Source organism: Armigeres subalbatus, chromosome 2, assembly GCF_024139115.2.
Source record: "Armigeres subalbatus isolate Guangzhou_Male chromosome 2, GZ_Asu_2, whole genome shotgun sequence".
Classification (NCBI taxonomy): domain Eukaryota; kingdom Metazoa; phylum Arthropoda; class Insecta; order Diptera; family Culicidae; genus Armigeres; species Armigeres subalbatus.
Window position 1 is genome coordinate 144,883,970 of NC_085140.1, and position 21,396 is coordinate 144,905,365.

Genomic DNA, 21,396 nt, shown 5'->3' on the forward strand with positions numbered 1-21,396 from the left:
GATGTCTGTGGCGTCGAAGATGACAAGGCAGAAAAAGCATACTATGCGTTCTACTCGGGAAATGAATCGAACGTGATTCCATGCACCATTGGAGGGATACACCTCGAAATGTTGATAGACTCCGGGGCGGATGCCAATCTCATCAGCGAATCAGCTTGGAAAAAAATGAAGAAGGAGCGTGTATCTGTTGTTTCTTCGACTAAGGGCAGCTCTCGTGTTCTTCGGGCTTACGGCAGCGACAGACCATTAGAAGTGTTGGGTGTTTTCGTAGCTAGTGTAGCAGTGGGTCGAATGGAAACTATGGCGGAATGGAAACTATTTCTCGTGGTACGAGGCGGTCAGCGATGCTTGATGGGAGATAAAACGGCTAAACTGCTTGTTGTACTAAAAGGAGGTTTGGACATTAATGAAGTAACCCGATAATTACGATATTCTTATAGCAAAACACGCGTTTTTAAAAGCCCCAAAAGTCTTCAGAAGATGACATTCGTGAGTAGAATCATAATGATGGCCTTACTATTTCGAACAATTTTGTAGAGCAACAGTTTTTTTCTAAAAAATATAGTTTTGGCGTAAAATTCATCTTTCCGCGTAAATCTGTATCCTGGACCATAGTGCATTGACTGTTATAGTCGCTTCATGGAAGTGTGTGAGATGAGCAGTATTACGGCAAATGATGTTATTAGAGAACTGTCTGTAATATTCAGTAGATATGGCATTCCAAGTGTGCTGAAAGCCGATAATGCGCCACAGCTAAGTGCAAAATGCAGTGAGTTCAAAGAGTTCTGTGATGCTAATGGAGTTAATCTGAGAAATACAATACCGTATTGGCCACAATCAAACGGCGAAGTTGAAAGACAAAATCGGTCAATTCTCAAGCGGTTGCGTATAGCTCAGGAATTAGGACACGATTGGAGAAAAGAACTTTCTAGTTATTTATTGACCTATCATTCTACGAAGCACCCGACTACTGGAAAATCCCCCGGTGAAATTATGTTTGGGCGAAAAATCAAAAGCAAATTACCAGCGATATCAACGTTCTTTGAAGATGAAAGTGTTCGGGAACAGGATCAAATCATCAAGGAGAAGGGGAAGGAGTATAGTGATACAAAACGACGAGCTAAAGATAGTGAACTAGTTGTTGGTGATCGTGTAGTAGCAAAAAGAATGAGGAAGAGCAATAAGCTGGATACTGACTATGCTGATGAAGATTTCGTGATACTTAAGAAAATAGGCGCGGATACTATTGTCAAATCTACAATATCAGCAAAGAAATATCGACGTAACTCTTCTCATTTGAGCTGAAAGAATCAAAAGAATCATCTCAAAAGGAAGACGTACATGCTGAAACAAACATAAACGCCGATAGGTGCCGATAGGTTCAAGCCATCATCTCGGATAAGGCAGCAACCAATCAAATTTAAAGATTTTATTCCATACTAAACCTGTTTTCAACTTTGATTTACTATACAAATAAACATGTATGCTATGACTTTCATTTTAATGTTAAAGGGGGATTGTAGCATCGCACTATCTACTCATATTAAGGGTTGCTATGGCGACATGCGATGCAACCTCAGAGGAGTAGGCGGTGTGATGAGTTAAGGACTAGAGAGGGCAGGAAGTGTACGATAACTGACCAGTACGGACATAGAAAACAGTGATAGTAACAAAAAGATAAATAGCACAGTTACATTATACATCTAACAAATCATTATGATTATTTAAAATATGGCCAATACTGATCATCTCCACATAATCAGAATGCATTCGATTGATTTTAATATTGTTGATTCAAAGCTTCTAAAATAAGGCAAAACATGAAAATTTGTAGCATTTTTGATCATTTTCAGATTTTGTATAAAGTTTACAGTATGAGGATTTGATATTTCATGCAGGTAAAGGACTTTTCAATAGCTTTCTTTTATACTACGTAAGACCTTTGCAAGTGTCGTTTTAAGAAGTGTCCGCTAATGGGAGGTGTCCGGCGCTGGGGGATCTCTCCCTATATGCTAAAAAGTTACTAAAATAAATTCAACAATTTACATACGAACCATCCAAAGCAGAACTAAGTAATCCGGATTTTGCAAATGTTTCGTGTCATTATGCAAAACACATTCAAAACAAAATAATCGGACTGTGCGAACTGTCTGCTTATTGAGCAGAAACAATAATTCAGCACTGATAGATTTTTACTCCGACCACACAGAACACAACAATATATAATTTACTGATTATGGATCGACTGTACGTTTTAATTTAATTTATTGAACGGCTACTCAGTCTTGCACTTATTACAACGAGTTTTTTATTTAACGACGTTTCGACACGGGGATTGTGTCTTTTTCAAGGGGAAAATATGTTTGTTGTTTGTCGTCGTATGTTTAGTCTAACTTGCACCGTCGGTATGTCTAATTGTCCGTACATGACTTCGGAAGCACTGTTATCAATTTTCATTTTTTTCCTTAGCTTGGCGTCGGGTAAATAAAAAACTCGTTGTAATAAGTGCAAGACTGAGTAGCCGTTCAATAAATTAAAAAAAAAAAAAAAAAAAAAAAAAAAAAAAAAAACAATATATAATAAAATCGGACCGTGTGATTAGTCTGCTTACTGAATAGAAACGCAAAAAACAGGCACTGTGTTATTAGCTGGAAAGGTAATATGTCAAAAATGATGACTCGAACGACCAAATGGCTCTTTGTGCCAAACGACCATTTTCGGTTAGTTGAAAAGATTTGTCACACTGGAAGTGCCCGTTACGTGAAATATGGATAATTTGTTTGAGCGTATTCAGCTCCGAGATGTCTTATCTCACATCAGGTATAAAGGTAGCCTCACACCTCGGGAATTTGGTCCGCGGATTTTTCCCCATGCATTTTTGCATATGCGATGTTTTCGGGATTAGGGCACGGGAAATCAAAATCCCGGCCCCATTTAAAATGCACGGGGACCAAAATCCGGCGGAAAATTTTCCCGAGGTGTAAGGTAGGCTTAAGTAAGCAAATTGTCAACCAATTGTCAACTCGAGCGCTTGAAAAATTACTGGAAAAAGAACTTGGTTTCCAAGTTGGTCTATTATTGGCTTTTTTATAATCGCCTTAATCTACAGTAAAGATGACTGAAATTCTTAGTGAGTAAACGGAGCGACGCATAAATGGAAAACTCAGGACACCAAACGCAGTGCAAGCAGTGTGTGATGCTTGACCATATTAGCTAAATCGTTGAACGCGTCGAGTCTCGATCTCTCTTCATCCAAACAGAAGAAATGACAAAGTGGTATCGAGCGGTACTCTCATTCAGTAGATCTGACGTTATATCCGGCTTAATCATGTTTGCTACATATGCCACAAAAAATGATTCAGCACCCGATGAAGCCCTGTATAACCTTATTCGTGTGTTTCTTTTTCTAGGATACTTCAACTTACCGTTGCTTTTGAATCAAAAACTCGACAATGAGAACGTTACCGAATCCTTTCAACCAGGCTTGCCATAAACTCCTCGCCGAGTGGAAAATGAGCAAGTCAGAGTTTTGTTGAGGAGCAGATATTTGCATCAAAACTCACAACTGATTTTATTTAACACTAACGAGTTTGAGGAGTTTTGTCAAACCTGCTTTCAACAATGCACAGCACAATTTCAACACTGTAGGACTGTTATCGGAAGTTCTTTCTTTAAAGGTTAAACAACTGTAGCAGCATCATATATCACTCCGAAGTATATTGATTGCAGTTTACTCAAGTGGCAACTTACGTAATTTTATCACAGCAATACTGTTATCTCCTCGAGGCCGTCGACATATTTATTTGCCTTTAAAACATCGTACCTATGTTGGCGTAGAGCAGTCTTCTTGGAAAAGTGGCTCATTATAAAATCGGATGAATTCTTCAGTTTGTTGATTCTTGCCGACAAGTAAAGTAGTCCCGAATTTTGGTAAGCAACCACATTTTTTTAAATCGAGAATAAATTTTCGGGACCATGATCGGTGGTAAACATTGTGAAGAAATTTAAAACAATCCAAGTGGTTATAGCCTGTCATGAGACACTTGTCGATAATTTTATTATCATTTAACTCCTGGATGAGTCTAGTATTATTTACCATCTCAACACAATAAGGATTACGTAGTATGTGATACGCATTTTTATAAGTTTCTTCTGCTTAGTTAAAATAGTTAATTGTTATGTCAAAAATGATTTTGTGACTTGATTTTTGTTTGTTTCCTTATTTTTTTTAAACTTATTTTTACAATGTAAGGGCTGTGTTATTCTAAATAGTCCCTGTCTAATAAGAAATACATATCTCATTGCGCACGGTTTTACTTTCTAAAGCCTAGTACGCTGCTCTTACAGAATGGGTTTATGGAAAATTTGATCAAATTACCAAGATAAATTTGACAGCTGATTCAGTATGGGAGAAGTGTCACTTTTCTGTACGGAATATTTTTCCGTAAGGAAAAGTGACTGCTCCATTTACATTACCGACCAGGCGTTATTCGCTAATAATTACGCAATTTTCTCTATTTATCAGCTCCATACTGCTCACGGAAGGCTCAAGAAACATTGAGCGTGTGAATAATTTACGACGGTCGGTGTGTCGTCTGTCTCTTTTCGTTCTTCCGAAAATTGTGATTGTGGTAGTGCAACACTGAGAAATACCACAAACACTCATGCAAAAAATGCGGATTTATGTAGTGGTTTGATGCCAATCTGTGTTCTCCTTAAAGGCTAGTACGCTGCTGAAAAGTACTGTGCAAATAGATGGTTACGGAATGATTCCGCTACTGAAATTCCGTGAACAGTACGGAGTTGAAAAGTACAGATAATTTCGTAACGCTCGTAACGCCTGTTGTGTAAAGTATTATTATTAATATCTTTATTAATGAGGTTTTCGGCCCTGGATTGTGTAAAGTAAATGGAGCTGTCACTTTTCCTTGCGGATAAATATTCCGTAAGGTAAATGAAAGGGACATTTTTCCCGTACTGAATCAGTTGTCAAATTTACTTTGGTAATTTGATCAAATTTTCCGTAAACTCAATCCGTAAGAGGCTTAACCCGGAGCTTTTCTCAATTAGGCGTAATTGATTTTGATTTTGGGAACGACGATCAAACAAACTTTTTGGTTAAAAAAAGAGAAATATAGGTACTGGATAGAGAGAGTATCAATCGTTTCAAATTCCAAGATCACGCCTATTTGAGAAAAGTTCCTAGACATTGTTGGATATCAATTTATTTGCACAACGTGAAATATAGTTATTTCAATCCAAGAAAATCCCTTCGTTATTTTGAAACAATTGTTTACATGTGAATGTTTTATTTTAACAGGTGATTGTTCTTGACGATGGGACAACTTAACGGTGAATGGTTGCCGCCTCGTATTACCAAAGATCGAAATGATGGCGTGAACGGCAGATCAGACTCCGATAAGGAGAAATATAGTACGCTGAGCAATCATATCGCCCTGAGTTCTGAATGTGTTAGGTACACTAATAATGATATGACGAATTTACAGAAACTAGCTAATTTGATTCTCCATAAATCAAATATATTTTATCATGGCATGTTGTATCATTTTTATCCTATCTGTAGAAGAGCTCACTATGGACGTAATGGCAATAGTCACTGTTTTATAAATACAGTTCGTATTTTATGTTTCCTAATAGTTCTGTCACCGGTTTTCGTTAATGCTTCCCAATACAGTGAAATTTCTATTCTATTGAGTGAAGATAGCTTAACAAACAAAAATGGTGTATATAGAGCCCCTGCAGTACTGAGCAATGGAAATACTAGCAGCAATTTAACATTAAAAATAGATGCCGTGCAAGAAGGAATTGATCAGCTTATATTATTATTAAACGAAAATAATAGCCCACATGTCATTAATAGTCTCACACAGCAAAACGCATTGCTCACAGGAAATTTCACACCCCCTACTCAAGATGACAAAATTACAGAGTTGGAAAACGAGATGAAGAAGATGAAGGAAGATATAAGGAAATTGTTGGAAACATCAAATCTTGCAGCAGAAGACAGACAGCGACTTGCTAGTTTGGAATCATCCATAGAAGCGTTACAAAAACTTCTGGATAATCAAAGCCAGCAATTCAATGACAAAATAGAGGAATTGGATAAAATTATACAGGGATTAGTTGATACTATAAAAGTTCTTATGGAAGAAATCGATATTCTCAAAAAACGTGCTGCTGAGGAGGATGAAAAGAAAAGGCTGGAAGGATTACCTTTAGAGTGCATTGTAGCTGTAAAGAGTCACGATTTTGTAACCGCTGAGAGGAAGCTTTACGAGATTAACGATGATAGCAAGATAAATTTTATAATTAATAGAGTGTACGAATATCAACAGAGTAATTTTGACTTGGTCCTCAAATTCGGGGATAGCATTAGCGACAAGTACAAAAGTTTCCTGGTTTTCAAAGCTTTGAATTACGAAACCTTAAGTAACGGTCATACAGATGCTCCAAAAATAATCAAATTAATCGAAAGTTTAAGAAAGGGAATAATCAATCAACAAAGTACTTCGTCGCAATTGAAAAACGAGACACAAGTGTTTGAAAATGAACTATTCGGTTCACTGAAGCCCTTAGTAAAAGAAAAGTTGAAAAACAGTATACTGAATGATCACGTGACAAACGTCGAAATTACTTCGCTATGCAAAAGTGTATATCGTATCAGTGCTGATTCATTCAGAGAATTGTTCACCGCAGTTGTTAATGAAGTTTTTGAACGAATAGATTTTAAAACACTACTTTCTCGTATAAAAAGCCATACCTTCCTTGAGCAAGCGATTTTGGGATATGATGCTGTATTCAGAAAGATAAGATACTCTAACAACGATTATTTATTTAGCCTTGCCTACTATGTTAAAGATGCTATCGCTTCGTCTAATTATGCCGGACTTGACGCTTATAGTAAATCTACCCTAAATAATATTAGAAATTCACTACCAGTATCTGTGAGAAATGCAGTGTTTGCATCTAAAGTTTGCATAGTAAACGTCAAGTATCCAAAAAATCTCTATGCATCTGGAAAATACCTACATGATGGACCGAGACGTCACGTGTTCACAGCGATGCCTGGCAATAATGAAGTTGGTTATCAAGAAGACCATTGGAAATTGATTCGAGGGAATGACTATTTCTTTATTTACAACGTGGCTCATCGGGAGTACATGTATTCTCCCAGTGATTACAAAGATTTTAAACAAGATAAAGACAGACGAAAGGTCTTCACATGGACTGCGGGTGACAAATTCGATAGTTGCAAGTGGTATATTGTACCATATGGGAATAATGTTAAAATAAAAAGTGTTGAACGGTCCGAATATTTATATACATCGAATACCTATACACATAATCGGTATAACCAGAAAATGTTTACCTGGATTCCCGGATCAGTCGTAAGTAATGGGATATGGTCGATTGAGGATTGTAGTGGATGATGTATATTCAATCTGAAGAAAGAAAAAAGTTGAGAGATTATATCCCTAGGACTATTGAGAGTTATGAAAATATATGTTTTTACTTTCAACACACAAAAAGAGTTTCATTAAATATTTTTTTATCTTCGACCACCACTTGGCGTTTCCTTCGAGAGATGACCGTGCCCTGGTATGTACTGTGTAACCTGCTACTGTGCGTCATTGCTCACGGTGGAGGGGCCACTTTACTCGGATCACTGACTGTTAGACTCTGTATGAGGGAGAACGATGCTTGGCAACTTGCTCATCATCAACACCAAGCCATAACGGTACACACTTAAAATAGAATTCTCTGTTCGGTAATTTGTTTGACGAAAAACTCCGGTAAACATTAAAAGTTACAGTAAGTTCGGTTAAAAACATTTATTTTACCGGATATCTGTAAAATGTTACCGATCAAACTGTAATTCAAAAATTATATGACAGAGTTCGGTATTTGAACTTACAGAACGTACTGTAAAATCTATTTATTACCGTATACGGTAAAATTAACACCGAACAAACTGTAAAACAGATTCTGTATTACAGTACTTCGGTAAACTAGGTTGAGCTGTTAAACTGTCAAAGCTTGACTTGTCCAATCAGAAACTGTTTGCAGACAGCGGTTAGCTCAAGACTTTTTTATCAAGAAACGGTCATAATTTTTCAGCGGATTCGCCATGAAAAAACACGATCAGACATCAAAAGGAGACATAATAACAGGTATTTCATGCGTTCTTGATTGAAGCAGTTCAATATTCAACGTTATAATATTCTTTTCAGATTCTTCTTTGGTGATATTTTTCTGCTGAGAAATGCATGCATTCGGATTTATTTTAAATATCTTCACACCGCGTAGCCCTGAATGCAATGGAACGGCGACAGAAACAGAGTTTGGCAAACACTTTATATATTTTCCGTTCCTTCCTGCCATTACCGTAGTCATTTCGTTCGATTGCGGGATTTTTGTTGGTTCGGAGAATATGTTTATTATGATCAAATGTAAGCCAAGTTCAATTAAAAGCAAATTAATTAAAGAAATATTATGTTTCAAAACCACAAATGTATTTATTTAATAACAATCATTGAAAGCATTCAATAAATATTTATATTTATATTTTTTTGTCAAAATATCAAAGTACCGAAGCGGTCGGTAGTTTTTGTTATGAAACTACCGAACTGTACGGTATATTTTGAAAGATCATCACAAAATCAAACTACCGAACGATCTGTAAACGTTTTGGTTTACCGAACTGATTACCGAACGTTCAGCTGTTGAAAGTTCGGTAAAAAATTACCGTATACTGTAAAATATTTTAAGTGTGTAAGGTACCCTGGGGCAAGTGGGACCTAAAAAACGCTAGTTCATCAAAATGGTAACGCTTATTTAGAAACCAGGGTATTCCATATGGCACGGCAAATGCTGGGTAAAGCGTACCATTGGTACTTCGCGTACCTGAAGGAATAAAATAGACCCCATCTCGCGGTCCTTAGCCTCTTACCCAGCAACTCCTATCCCTACCTCCCCGCGGTGCTGGCCGGGATACGAGCAACCTTAGGGAAGATCGGGTAACCAACCCCGGTGGGAACTATGGTCGTATGCTGACAGGGAAGGGGGGGTTTGCTCCTCTCAGGAGGTGCAAATTTTACTGAGCGTCTGTTCTCGATGACAGGATCGGCTCACAACAGCGTCTAGTCTTCATGTTAGGGCCGGTTGATAATCGTAAGCGAGTGACTCTAAGTGAAACTGTGTACCATTGTCTTCCGGAAATTTATGGGGGTTTGGTGTCAGGCCTTGCAAGCCAGCCTTTAAAAAATATAAGCAACGAACAACAAGACCACTGACCACTGCGACGAAAAAGGACTAGCGATTGGAAACTCGGTTCGTGGAACTGCAAATCTCTCAACTTCATCGGGAGCACACGCATACTCGCCGATGTGCTCAAGGACCGTGGATTCGGCATCGTAGCGCTGCAGGAGGTTTGTTGGAAGGGATCAATGGTGCGAACGTTTAGATGTAATCATACCATCTACCAGAGCTGCGGCAACATACACGAGCTGGGAACAGCATTCATAGTGATGGGCGATATGCAAAGGCGCGTGATCGGGTGGTGGCCGATCAATGAAAGAATGTGCAGGTTGAGGATCAAAGGCCGGTTCTTCAACTTCAGCATAATCAACGTCCATAGCCCACACTCCGGAGGCACTGATGATGATAAGGACGCATTCTACGCGCAGCTGGAACGTGAGTACGACAGCTGCCCAAGCCACGACGTCAAAATCATCATGGGAGATTTGAACGCTCAGGTCGGCCAAGAGGAGGAGTTTAGACCGACTATTGGAAAGTTCAGCGCTCACCGGCTGACGAACGAAAACGGCCTACGACTAATTGATTTCGCTGCCTCCAAGAATATGGCCATTCGTAGCACCTACTTCCAACACAGCCTCCCGTATCGGTACACCTGGAGATCACCACTGCAGACAGAATCACAAATCGACCACGTTCTGATTGATGGACGGCACTTCTCCGACATTATCGACGTCAGGACATATCGTGGCGCTAACATCGACTCGGACCACTATCTGGTGATGGTTAAACTGCGCCCAAAACTATCCGTCATCAACAATGTTCGGTACCGACGACCGCCGCGGTACGACCTAGAGCGACTGAAGCAACCTGATGTCGCCACTGCATACGCGCAGCATCTCGAGGCAGCGTTGCCGGAAGAGGGTTAGCTCGATGGGGCCCCTCTTGAGGACTGCTGGAGTACAGTTAAAGCAGCCATTAACGACGCAGCGGAGAACAACGTCGGGTATATGGGTCGAAGTCGACGGAACGATTGGTTCGACGAAGAGTGCAGACAGATTCTAGAGGAGAAGGACGCAGCGCGGGCGGTCGCGCTGCAGCAAGGTACCCGGCAGAACGTGGAACGTTATAGACGGAAGCGGAGACAACAGACCCGCCTTTTGCAGGAGAAGAAACGCCGCCTGGAAGAAGCGGAGTGCGAGGAGATGGAACAGCTGTGCCGTTGTCAAGATACACGCAAGTTCTATCAGAAGCTCAACGCATCCCGCAAAGGCTTCGTGCCGCGAGCCGAAATGTGCCGGGATAAGGATGGGAGCATCTTGACGGACGAACGTGTGGTGATCGAAAGGTGGAAGCAGCACTACGAGGAACATCTGAATGGCGCTGAGAGTACAGGCAGTGAAAGTCAAGGCAGCGGAGGAGATGACTACGTCAGTTCAGCGGACGATGGAAGCCAACCAGCCCCCACCTTGAGGGAAGTTAAGGATGCCATTCAACAGCTAAAGACCAATAAAGCAGCTGGTAAGGATGGTATCGGAGCTGAGCTCATCAAGATGGGCCCGGAAAAGCTGGCCACTTGCCTGCACATACTGATAGTCAGAATCTGGGAAACCGAACAGCTACCGGAGGAGTGGAAGGAAGGGGTTATATGCCCCATCTACAAGAAAGGCGACAAACTGGAGTGTGAGAACTTTCGAGCATTCACCATCCTTAATGCCGCCTACAAAGTGATATCCCAGATCATCTTCCGTCGTCTGTCACCATTAGTGAACGAGTTCGTGGGAAGTTATCAAGCCGGCTTCGTTGACGGCCGCTCGACAACGGACCAGATCTTTACTGTACGGCAAATCCTTCAAAAATGCCGTGAATACCAGGTCCCAACGCACCATCTGTTCGTTGATTTCAAGGCGGCATACGACAGTATAGACCGCGTAGAGCTATGGAAAATTATGGACGAGAACAGCTTCCCTGGGAAGCTTACCAGTCTGATCAAAGCAACGGTGGATGGTGTGCAAAACTGTGTGAAGATTTCGGGCGAACACTCCAGTTCGTTCGAATCGCGCCGGGGACTAAGACAAGGTGATGGACTTTCGTGCCTGTTGTTCAACATTGCGCTAGAAGGTGTCATGCGGAGAGCCGGGTGTAACAGCCGGGGTACGATTTTCAACAGATCCAGTCAATTTATTTGCTTCGCGGATGACATGGACATTGTCGGCCGAACATTTGCAAAGGTGACAGAACTGTACACCCGCCTGAAACGTGAAGCAACAAAAGTTGGACTGGTTGTGAATGCGTCAAAGACAAAGTACATGCTTGTGGGCGGAACCGAGCGCGACAGGGGCCGCATGGAAGCAGTGTTACTATAGACAGGGATACCTTCGAGGTGGTCGAGGAATTCGTCTACCTCGGATCCTTGCTAACGGCTGACAACAACGTTAGTCGTGAAATACGAAAGCGCATCATCTGTGGAAGTCGGGCCTACTACGGGCTCCAGAAGAAACTGCGGTCGAAAAAGATTCGCCACCGCACCAAATGTGTCATGTACAAGACGTTAATAAGACCGGTTGTCCTCTACGGACATGAAACATGGACAATGCTCGAGGAGGACTTGCAAGAACTCGGAGTATTCGAGAGACGGGTGCTTATGACCATCTTTGGCGGTGTGCAAGAAGACGGTGTGTGGCGGCGAAGAATGAACCATGAGCTCGCCCAACTCTACGGCGAACCCAGTATCCAGAAGGTAGCTAAAGCCGGAAGGGTACGATGGGCAGGACATGTTGCAAGAATGCCGGACAGCAACCCTGCAAAGATGGTGTTCGCTTCCGATCCGGCAGGTACGAGACGGCGTGGAGCGCAGCGAGCGAGATGGGCTGGCCAGGTGCAGAACGACTTGGCGAGCGTGGGGCGTATCCGAGGATGGAGAGATGCGGCCTCGAACCGTGCATTGTGGCGTCAAATTGTTGATTCAGTGTTATCTGTTTAGATGTTAACTAAATAAATGGTATTCCATAACATTAACCGGGTATACATCATTATATGCTTCCTTTGTTAAAGTGTGGACGTGTTGGAAGCCATTTATTAAATTGCAAAACATATTGGTAGTGATAGAAATAAATTTACCTGTACCACTTACCCCTTTTTTATTTTTTTTTATTTTTCTTATGCAAGGAGTAATGCATTATGCGCTGACCCAGCACACGCGTAGTAGTTGCCAAGTTACCACATGGCAGTGTACTGGAGTGTGGGACCCACTAAACCCTCCTTAGACTACCCTAATTTCCCCCCGGTACAGCTTTCCAATCCTTGATAAATTCCGGGAGTACAACTTGCAGACACATCATCTGTTTATTGATTTCAAGGCGGCGTACGATTCAGTGAAACGGAATGAATTATGGCAAATTATGCTTGAACATGGTTTTCCGGCGAAACTGATACGGCTGATTCGTATAACGTTGGACGGATCGAAATCAAGTGTAAGGGTTGCGGATGAAATATCGACGTCATTTGTTACCTTAGATGGATTAAAGCAGGGTGATACACTCTCGAATCTACTGTTCAATATAGCGCTCGAGGGAGCGATTAGGAGAGCTGGTGTGCAAAGAAGCGGTACCATTATTACAAAATCGCAAATGCTCCTGGGATTTGCGGACGATATCGATATTATCGGAATTGATCGCCGTGCCGTGGAAGAGGCTTTTGCGCCTTTTAAGAGGGAGACAGCGAGGATTGGACTCACGATCAATACCAGCAAAACGAAGTACATGGTCGCTGGCAATCAACGTGGGTTCATTAGTGGTGGTGGTAGCGAAATAGTGCTGGATGGTGAAAAATTTGAAGTGGTAGAAGAATTTGTGTATCTTGGAACATTAGTGACGTGCGATAATGATGTTACCCGCGAGGTGAAAAGGCGTATTGCAGCTGCAAATAGGGCTTATTATGGACTTCGTAACCAGCTTAAGTCCCGTAGTCTGCAAACGAAAACAAAACTCGCGCTGTATACTACTCTGATTCTTCCGGTGGCTTTATACGGCCATGAGACATGGACGTTAAAGGAGGCTGATCGGAGAGCTCTCGGAGTGTTTGAGCGTAAGGTGCTGCGGACAATACTCGGCGGTAAACAGGAGAACGGCATCTGGCGGCGTCGCATGAATCACGAATTGTACCAGGTGTATAAAGGGCTGGATATTATTAAGCTTATACAACACGGCAGATTACAGTGGGCTGGTCCCGTTGTTCGTATGCCGGAAGAACGTCAAGCGAAGATAATATTTAGTAGAGAACCCGGAAGAGGCCGCAGGCTTCGTGGAAGGCCGCGTACACGATGGCTTTTTGCAGTTGAAGATGACCTGAGGGCGCTCAATGTTCAGGGCGACTGGAAGCGATTGGCCCAGGATCGAGTCCAGTGGAGAAGAATACTCCATTCGGCGTAGGTTCATCGAAGAGCTGTAGCCCATCAAGAAGAAGACAGCTTTCCAGCATTACTTCTGGAGGGTAGGCTGGTACTTAATGTACTCATTCACACAGGCACTCACACCATTTGAGACTTTCTTGGATGCTCATTCTAACATTCCACTAACATGCCTCGCGGAGTCAATAGCGGCCAACAGATACTACGCTAAGACACTCCTACCTCTGCATGTGTAGTCTATGGGACCGTACACTAATTACGTAAGCATTTTTTCTGGGGGTTTCAATACCCCCTCCCCCCATGTAAGATTTTTCCTATACAAATCATTTTTTATTTATATGGAACGTAAGAAAATGGCAGACCCCCCCTCCCTCATAACTTCAGCATACCACGGGGTGACCATAGCGGTTGCCCGTTACGACGCGACACTCCTTCCTCAGCACGGGCCGATCACTCACGCTTCTGCCCGAAGCAGACCAGAAGCATTAAGCAAAGCTACAAATGCAAACCGCATCGTGCTTTCGTGCTGTGCGGTTCTATTTTCTCTCTTTGCTGAAGGAAGTTTTTAATACTACCCGAAGCTATTTTATTTTAATAGTGCTTCTCAGCGCTATTTGTACCCACTGATCCCGTTACGATCTTTGCAAGGACCCGTGCCTTCGTTTTACGTTGGACCTGTTTACGGAAGTAAAATTCCGACAAGCGGTGATAATCCAGCAGGGACACCGTTCTGGAAAAAAAACCTCTTAGAAGGTCACGTCTCCACGCTCAGCAATGAGCATTAATAAAAACAAGAATTCTCCACTTACTTCTAAGAAACAAGGTTTCACGACCGTCCTGCCAAAGCACGGAAAAAATAGAAGGAAGCTGGAGACTTCAGATATTCCTTCTAACTCTAACATTGGAAATAATTCTTCTCCTATCGAACTGAGCAATCAGTTCGATTTGATTCATGATGAACTTGAGCAAATCGAACCTACATTAGGGTGTCCCAAAATTGGACCAAGTCTGGGATTTTGGGGGCTCAACCTTCAAATGAAAGCTTAGGGTAAAACAAAAGAAAAATTGTTCTACGACAACTCTGGGAAATGACGTTTAGGGGTGGCCCCGACGCGTTTTATGAAAAAAGTGCATTTTTTATAGGTAACATCGAAAATACCGGTATATCGGAAAGAAATTCGATGAAACCCATCCATTTTATATTTTTTACATTTAACTTAGGGTCTATACTTTATGGTAAAACTTTGATACCGCATGTTTTAGGTCTATATATTTTTCACTAATGCTTTAAATGCCCAAAAATGAAGAATTTTTCTTAATATTTTTTATTATTGCATCCAAAACGGGTATCCATCATAATGCTTTCGAAACCAGATATACATAGAAAGATGGGGAATTTTATAACGAATATTTTGCTAAAAATAGCAACCTTCTATCTCTATCCGTTTAAAAGTTATTCACGATTTACTGCAGCTTGGAAAAAGATTTTTTGAAATATCGGATCATAATACCTGGATCATGTTTAAGTAAAAAACGCCTACTTTTCCATACCAACCAAATAAGCGCTTTAATAACCAATATAGTATTCATATGAGATGCATAAAATTGATTTTTATACTTATTTGAGTTTTATAATGGAAACCCAACGATGGACCAGCAGTAACATGACTGACTACAAATTGTTCAGTTAGTCTGGGTGAGTGCTCAAATAGATTGATGAATATGGTTTCAAAACTACCCATAGGTAGGTTCAGTTTTCGTGTCATGGTTTGTCGAGCTGTGCAATGTTTCTCGATAACATGGGATAAATCGGGACCAAAATGATCCAGCCGGATTTACTTCAAATGATCGTGCTGGTTAAAAAATCAAGTTGATCAGAAAACAATTAATTTCCATGTTATCGTGAAACATTGCACAGCTCATCAAACCATGAAACGATAGCTGAACCTACCTATGGGTAGTTTTGAAACCATATTCATCAATCTATTTGAGTACTCACCCAGACTAACTGAACAATTTGTAGTCAGTCATGTTACTGCTGGCCCATCGTTGGGTTTCCATTATAACACTCAAATAAGTATTAAAATCAATTTTATGTAACTCATATTATTATTCACTTATTAAAGCACTCATTTGGTTGGCATGGAAAAGCAGGCGTTTCTTTACTTAAACATGATCCAGGTATTATGATCCGAAATTTCAAAAAGTCTTCTTCCAAGCTGCAGTAAATCGTGAATAACTTTTAAACGGATAGAGATAGGAGGTTGCTATTTTTAGCAAAATATTCGTTATAAAATTCCCCACCTTTTTATGTATATCTAGTTTCGAAAGCATTATGATGGATACCCGTTTTGGATGCATTAATAAAAAAATATTAAGAAAAATTCATCATTTTTGGGCATTTAAAGCATCAGTGAAAAATATAGAGCTAAAAACATGCGGTATCAAAGTTTTACCATAAAGTATAGACCCTAAGTTAAATGTAAAAATATAAAATGGATGGGTTTCATCGAATTTCTTTCCGATATACCGGTATTTTCGATGTTACCTATAAAAAATGCACTTTTTCATAAAACGCGTCGGGGCCACCCCTAAACGTCATTTCCCAGAGTTGTAGAACAATTTTTCTTTTGTTTTACCCTAAGCTTTCATTTGAAGGTTGAGCCCCCAAAATCCCAGACTTGGTCTAATTTTGGGACACCCTAATCTACATCTAGCCCAGGTGATTCGATTCATGCGAAAAAGCAAAGGATTCCGCCAATTGTGGTATCTGTTGCCAAGTTTTCTGGCTTTAGGGATGACTGCCGCGTTTTGACGGGATCCTTTGGCGATCGCAAACGTCTTCTTCAGTATTTAACTGAGAAGCGGTATAAATTCTTCACATACGACGACAAAACTGAGCGATTGTGCAAAGTCGTCTTGAAAGCAAAATTTTAGATCTTTCAATAAAAGATCTTAGTACATATACACTGCCGCTAACCACAAGTCAGACTTATCTGGATATGGCATCCATATACAAATAAGTCTGACTTGCGGTTAGCGGCAGTACAGGTCTTATTACAGGCAATTGCCCGAGCCGATATCACTTGAAGTTGCTAGGAAAACTTCAAAATGACATATGTCGTTTCTGCGGAATACATGTAGAGGACTCGGAACATCTGTTATGCCATTTTCCGGCAATTTTTAGAAAAATAATACAGTTCTTCAACAAGGGGCTGATAGAACCCTCTGAAGTTTGGAGATCAAATCCCAATATGGTAGTACGATTAATCAGAACCATAATAACATAGCAATGATGCGTCAACTTGAACAAGCTGTATCAAATGGAGCATATATCACAATAGATCTAACAAATGGTCGCAGTGATTAAAATACCCAATAAGGGAAAAAAGCAGACCACGCGCTACCCTACCGAAGTAGGGGCACTCCCCGTGCACCACATGTGCCTCACTGTGGGTGTGTGGATTCAACCCACTACCACCCTGCCGCCGAAACAGCTTCTCCAAATGTCACTCGCCCCATGTGAGTCTTATTTGGGTGCTCACCCTAACACTCCACTGGCATGTCTCGAGGTGTCAATAGCGGTATGTAGGGACCAATCAACGATACTACGCTACGACACTCCTTCGGCCTGCACAGACCAGACTCAAACTTCTGCCGTGCTTCGAGGTGACAATAGTGGTGATGCACTATGACACTCCTGCCTCAACACAAACAGATCACTCGCTCAATGCTGAAGCAGCAAACGTACTATCCTACCGAAGTAAGGACACATGCCATGCCAATTGGCACTCACTGGGCTTCTGTGCGCTTTGAGCGGCACACGGTCGCTTTGATAGCGCCTGCGTGCGGACACATGTAGCTTTTTTGTAGAGGTTTAACAGAGCCCACTGCCAAACTCCACCACGTACAATGGCGGAAACCCGGAAAAAACCTCAAAAAATTTTTGTTCGTTTCGTGAAACACGTATTTTTTAATTTCAAAATTATATTTTTGGTGGGTTGTTGAAGTTAATGCTGTAAAGCATCTCCCGAACAAATTTGTATGGAAAAAGAAAAATTGACTAAAGTTTTTTCGGGAACGTATCATGTATTGAAACCTATTTTTGGTCTACTTTCCGGTGGCTAGTGTGGTGATTTGCTCCTAGCTGCTCCAAAGCTGGAAATTGACTGCTTCAATGTAGAATGAGGACGCTGTTAATGTTTCAGACCTTAAGGCTTGCGCCTCCAGAAGTACTGGAGTTATATATGGTACTAAAGTCATATATGGTACGAGTTATATACAAGTACTAAATTATATATTATTTAAATTTTCGAATGTTGGTCAGGGAATCTAAAATCAAGGGCTCGAATCTGTGTTGGATAAGATATATAGACTATAGACGTCGATCAAGATTATTATTTCAAGATAAAAATAATAAAGAAACTTAGTGAACGAAAATGAAAAGAATTTAGAAGAAATCGAACATATCGCTGGCGAAAAAATATCTGTATTTGGACTTTCCAATTCAGACCACCGAAGTGTGAAGATATTAAAAGTTTTAGTGCTGTCCAATGAGAGCTCGAAGTAGCTCGAAGTTTCTCCCTGTCCTGCGCATTCCCATTTGTTGACAAAAAAGAACGAGCAGGACGGGAACAACTTCGAGCTACTTCGAGCTGCTCATTGGACAGCACTTTTATAACCAAGTGAATTTCTCGAAGTGTATTGAGACTTATTTGAAACAACTATTTTTAGAAATAAGTTGTAGAAATTCGCCAAAAATCGTGAGTGGTGCACGAGAGAAAATAATGAAAATTGAATAATACGTGAGTGAGAATTAGACTAAGTTATACTAGTAGAAGTAAAAAAGGATTTGTGCAAAATAATTTGAATACGTTAGTCGCCGTTTGTGACCGCGTGGAGAGTTGGGCTGTGGAGGATAGGAGAGGAATTACTACTCGATGAGCCAGTGAACGCCTCGTCGCTCAGCCATCTGCCTATAGCATCAGTCGCTAACCTCGGTGTGCTATTTCGATCGTACTAGGGCGATTTCCCTAGAGTACTCTTCGTTTCGTGGCTGCGCGCCGCCAAGAGTGCCCCTAGAGTGCGTGGTCATCGATTTGGGATTCGGCTTCGCCACCACATCACTGGTGGTCAATACATGCGAGTTGTCTGTTTTGGGAAAGAACGCCACAGCCAGCGAGTTGCCCCGCACTCACGTCTCGGGTAAAACAAGTATACAATAGTTGATCGAATCCTCCTCCCGCCCGTCGGCGTCATACGGGCCGTGCATGTGGTACTAACATCCATCAGCACGATGTTGTACAAATGAGGCATTCCACGGGGGCATGTCAGTCGATCCTGAGCGACCATTTCGAAAATATTTGAAACTCTGCACAGTTTTTCAATTTCATCTAAATCGTCATTTTTCGATATCAAATCTTCATATTGAGTCACGACTAACTTTTCAAAAGGGTGTATGTGAAAATGGTTCAAAAATATTTAAAAAGCTGCACAGCAAAAACGGAATGTTCGATTGTTATGATTTTTTCAGCAAAGTTAGACAACTAAATGGTGATTCTTAAGATAATGTGCACAGTAAAAAATTTTTTTTGCCTTTAAAAATATCATTTTGTCACAAAACTCAAATATCTCAAAACCCTATCTTTTTCGAACGTAATTTTTTAGGAAAACGGTCCATTATATTAGCTATCTACCATAAAAATTTGGTGATGGTAAACTAATAAACAAAAAAGTTATGACATTTCAAACATTTCACAATTTTCACATTTAGTAAAAAAATTTTTTTCTGTGTGAGTTATTTCGAGAATTGCAGTTTGATGCAGATTTTATTGTTAAGGACGTGATTTAAACAAGTTGTTTTCATGATATTTTGATTTAATTATTCATAGCATCTATAAGAAACTTAGACACGATCCAGTGTTGTGATCAAAAGTATTGATAGTGTCATAATTTTCATTGCACGTGACTGGCGAAAAATTCTTTTAATAGTGTTGAAACCTGTTGATAATAACGTTGATAGAAACATATCAGAAATGTTATTTTAAGACAAAAGCTGCAAAATCAAAGATTTATATGCACGTGTACGTCTATAGTTTACCTGCAAAAAATATACCTCTTAGAGAATAGACTTTATGATCGGGAGGAAACGGGTATCTTCAACAACAACAAATGCATGATAGGTTCATACCATGACAATGCTCACGAAAAAGCAAAAAAATTACTACTACTAAGGTTGTTAAAGATCTTATAGTAATTTTTTTCTTCAGTCAAGCAAATGACACCAAACTAGTCAGTAAAAACTTAAAAGTGATTTTGTTTATTGAAATATTACGAGCAACATGAGTAGCCGCTTTCTCAACTGTTGTAGGCCGTTTGATGGAAAAAAGTGTTCAAAAGAGTTACGAAATCTCACCGAAAGCACCATAGATAAACTGAAAGCGACTGGTTATGCTCCAATGTCCACATTGAATACAAATTTACGCATTTGCACGTCCTGCCGTCTAAACGTTGACAAAAGAGCAATCTGTATATCATCGGTTGAGCAGAGCGCAGGAAGTTCGAAAACGACAGCAACTGAGGAATTGCCAGATGTATCGACAACAACTGAGGAATTACCAGAAGTATTAAGTGCTGAGAGCCTTGCCACCGTACCATCAGCGAAATCTGTTTCAACAAATCAATCGGAAGATGAGTGTATCCAAAAGGTCAACATCGAACGCTTTAACGAGGGCATAGCTGGGATAAAAGTGACTCCGATTAAATGGAGTAAGATGGACTACGTTTATTACCCGGAGAAAAAATACCGTGAAATAAACGAAGCTGTACGAAGAAACCTCTTCAAATTAGGACCTGATGATGTGGAAAATACAGACTACGATGAGGTAATTATAAATATGAAGGAAAGGTTCTCGAATGCAGCCACGACAAGGAAAGAAAAATTATTGATTTTGTCGATGCTGCCAAGTTCGTGGTCTATTCAGGATGCCATTGATGAGTTCAAAACCAATAGAAATACAGTAAAAGAGGCAAAACAATTGAAGAATAACTATCTTTCAAACAAAAATACTAGGTCCAGTACTGCATTAACAGATGAGACAAAAGAAATAGTAGTTCAATATTTTGAAGATGATGAAGTAAGTCGAGCTATGCCTGGTCAAAAAGATTATGTATCAGTAAAAAAAGATGGAAAGCGTCAAGCAATCCAAAAACGATTAATGATGACGACTTTGAAAGAAGCGTACACACGCTTCAAGGAAATTCACGATAATATTAAAATAGGTTTTTCCTCATTTGCAAGCCTTCGGCCAAGGCAATGTAAGCTTCTTTCCAATTCAGGAACACATAATGTGTGTGTGTGCACAACCCATGAGAATATTAATCTTATTTTACATAGTTTGAAAAGAATCAATTTAACAAAGGATATTAAAATGTTAACTGGTATTCTTTTGTGTGAAAATACAACATCAAATTGCTATCTACGATCTTGTTCGGATTGTCCAGATTCTTCATCATTGGAAAATACTTTATTCGCTGAGTTTGAAGAAAAATATATTGATCAGTTATCATTTGAGCAATGGGTGACCACGGATAGGTGTGACATAGAAACTATTGTAAAACCTGTAGATGAGTTTGTGTCATATTTTTGCTTGAAATTAGAAAGTTTAATCTCTCACGATTTCATTAAAACAGAACAATCCAGCTTTTTAAAA

The 21,396-nt window shown here is 40.4% G+C and overlaps 3 protein-coding genes across 4 annotated transcripts in view; 2 read left to right on the forward strand and 1 right to left on the reverse strand.

The window, feature by feature from the left end:
* LOC134210946 (uncharacterized) overlaps window positions 1–21,396 on the reverse strand; it is a 73,731-nt gene that overhangs the window by 44,578 nt on the left and 7,757 nt on the right. Inside the window, exon 1 of one of the 2 annotated variants that reach the window (XM_062687401.1) lies at window positions 3,426–3,446. The exons of the other annotated variant lie outside the window; for it this stretch is intronic. The gene's annotated coding sequence lies outside the window, so the exon portion shown is untranslated. Of the gene's footprint in view, window positions 1–3,425; window positions 3,447–21,396 lie in introns of those variants that run through there. 2 annotated transcript variants of the gene reach the window in all.
* On the forward strand, window positions 3,850–7,550 carry LOC134210949 (uncharacterized). The gene is made up of 2 exons (XM_062687404.1): window positions 3,850–3,930; window positions 5,321–7,550. The coding sequence occupies exon 2, from the start codon at window positions 5,337–5,339 to the stop codon at window positions 7,449–7,451; it is 2,115 nt and encodes a 704-aa protein (XP_062543388.1). The 5' UTR covers window positions 3,850–3,930; window positions 5,321–5,336; the 3' UTR covers window positions 7,452–7,550.
* LOC134210947 (uncharacterized) overlaps window positions 3,947–21,396 on the forward strand; it is a 30,443-nt gene continuing 12,993 nt past the window's right edge. Inside the window, exons 1-2 of the mRNA XM_062687403.1 lie at window positions 3,947–4,056; window positions 4,936–4,950. The gene's annotated coding sequence lies outside the window, so the exon portion shown is untranslated. The remainder of the gene's footprint in view (window positions 4,057–4,935; window positions 4,951–21,396) is intronic.

Excerpts from the sequence above, each read along its gene's own strand:
- LOC134210949 (XM_062687404.1), top strand. The coding sequence starts at position 5,337 with ATGGGACAACTTAACGGTGAATGGTTGCCGCCTCGTATTACCAAAGAT.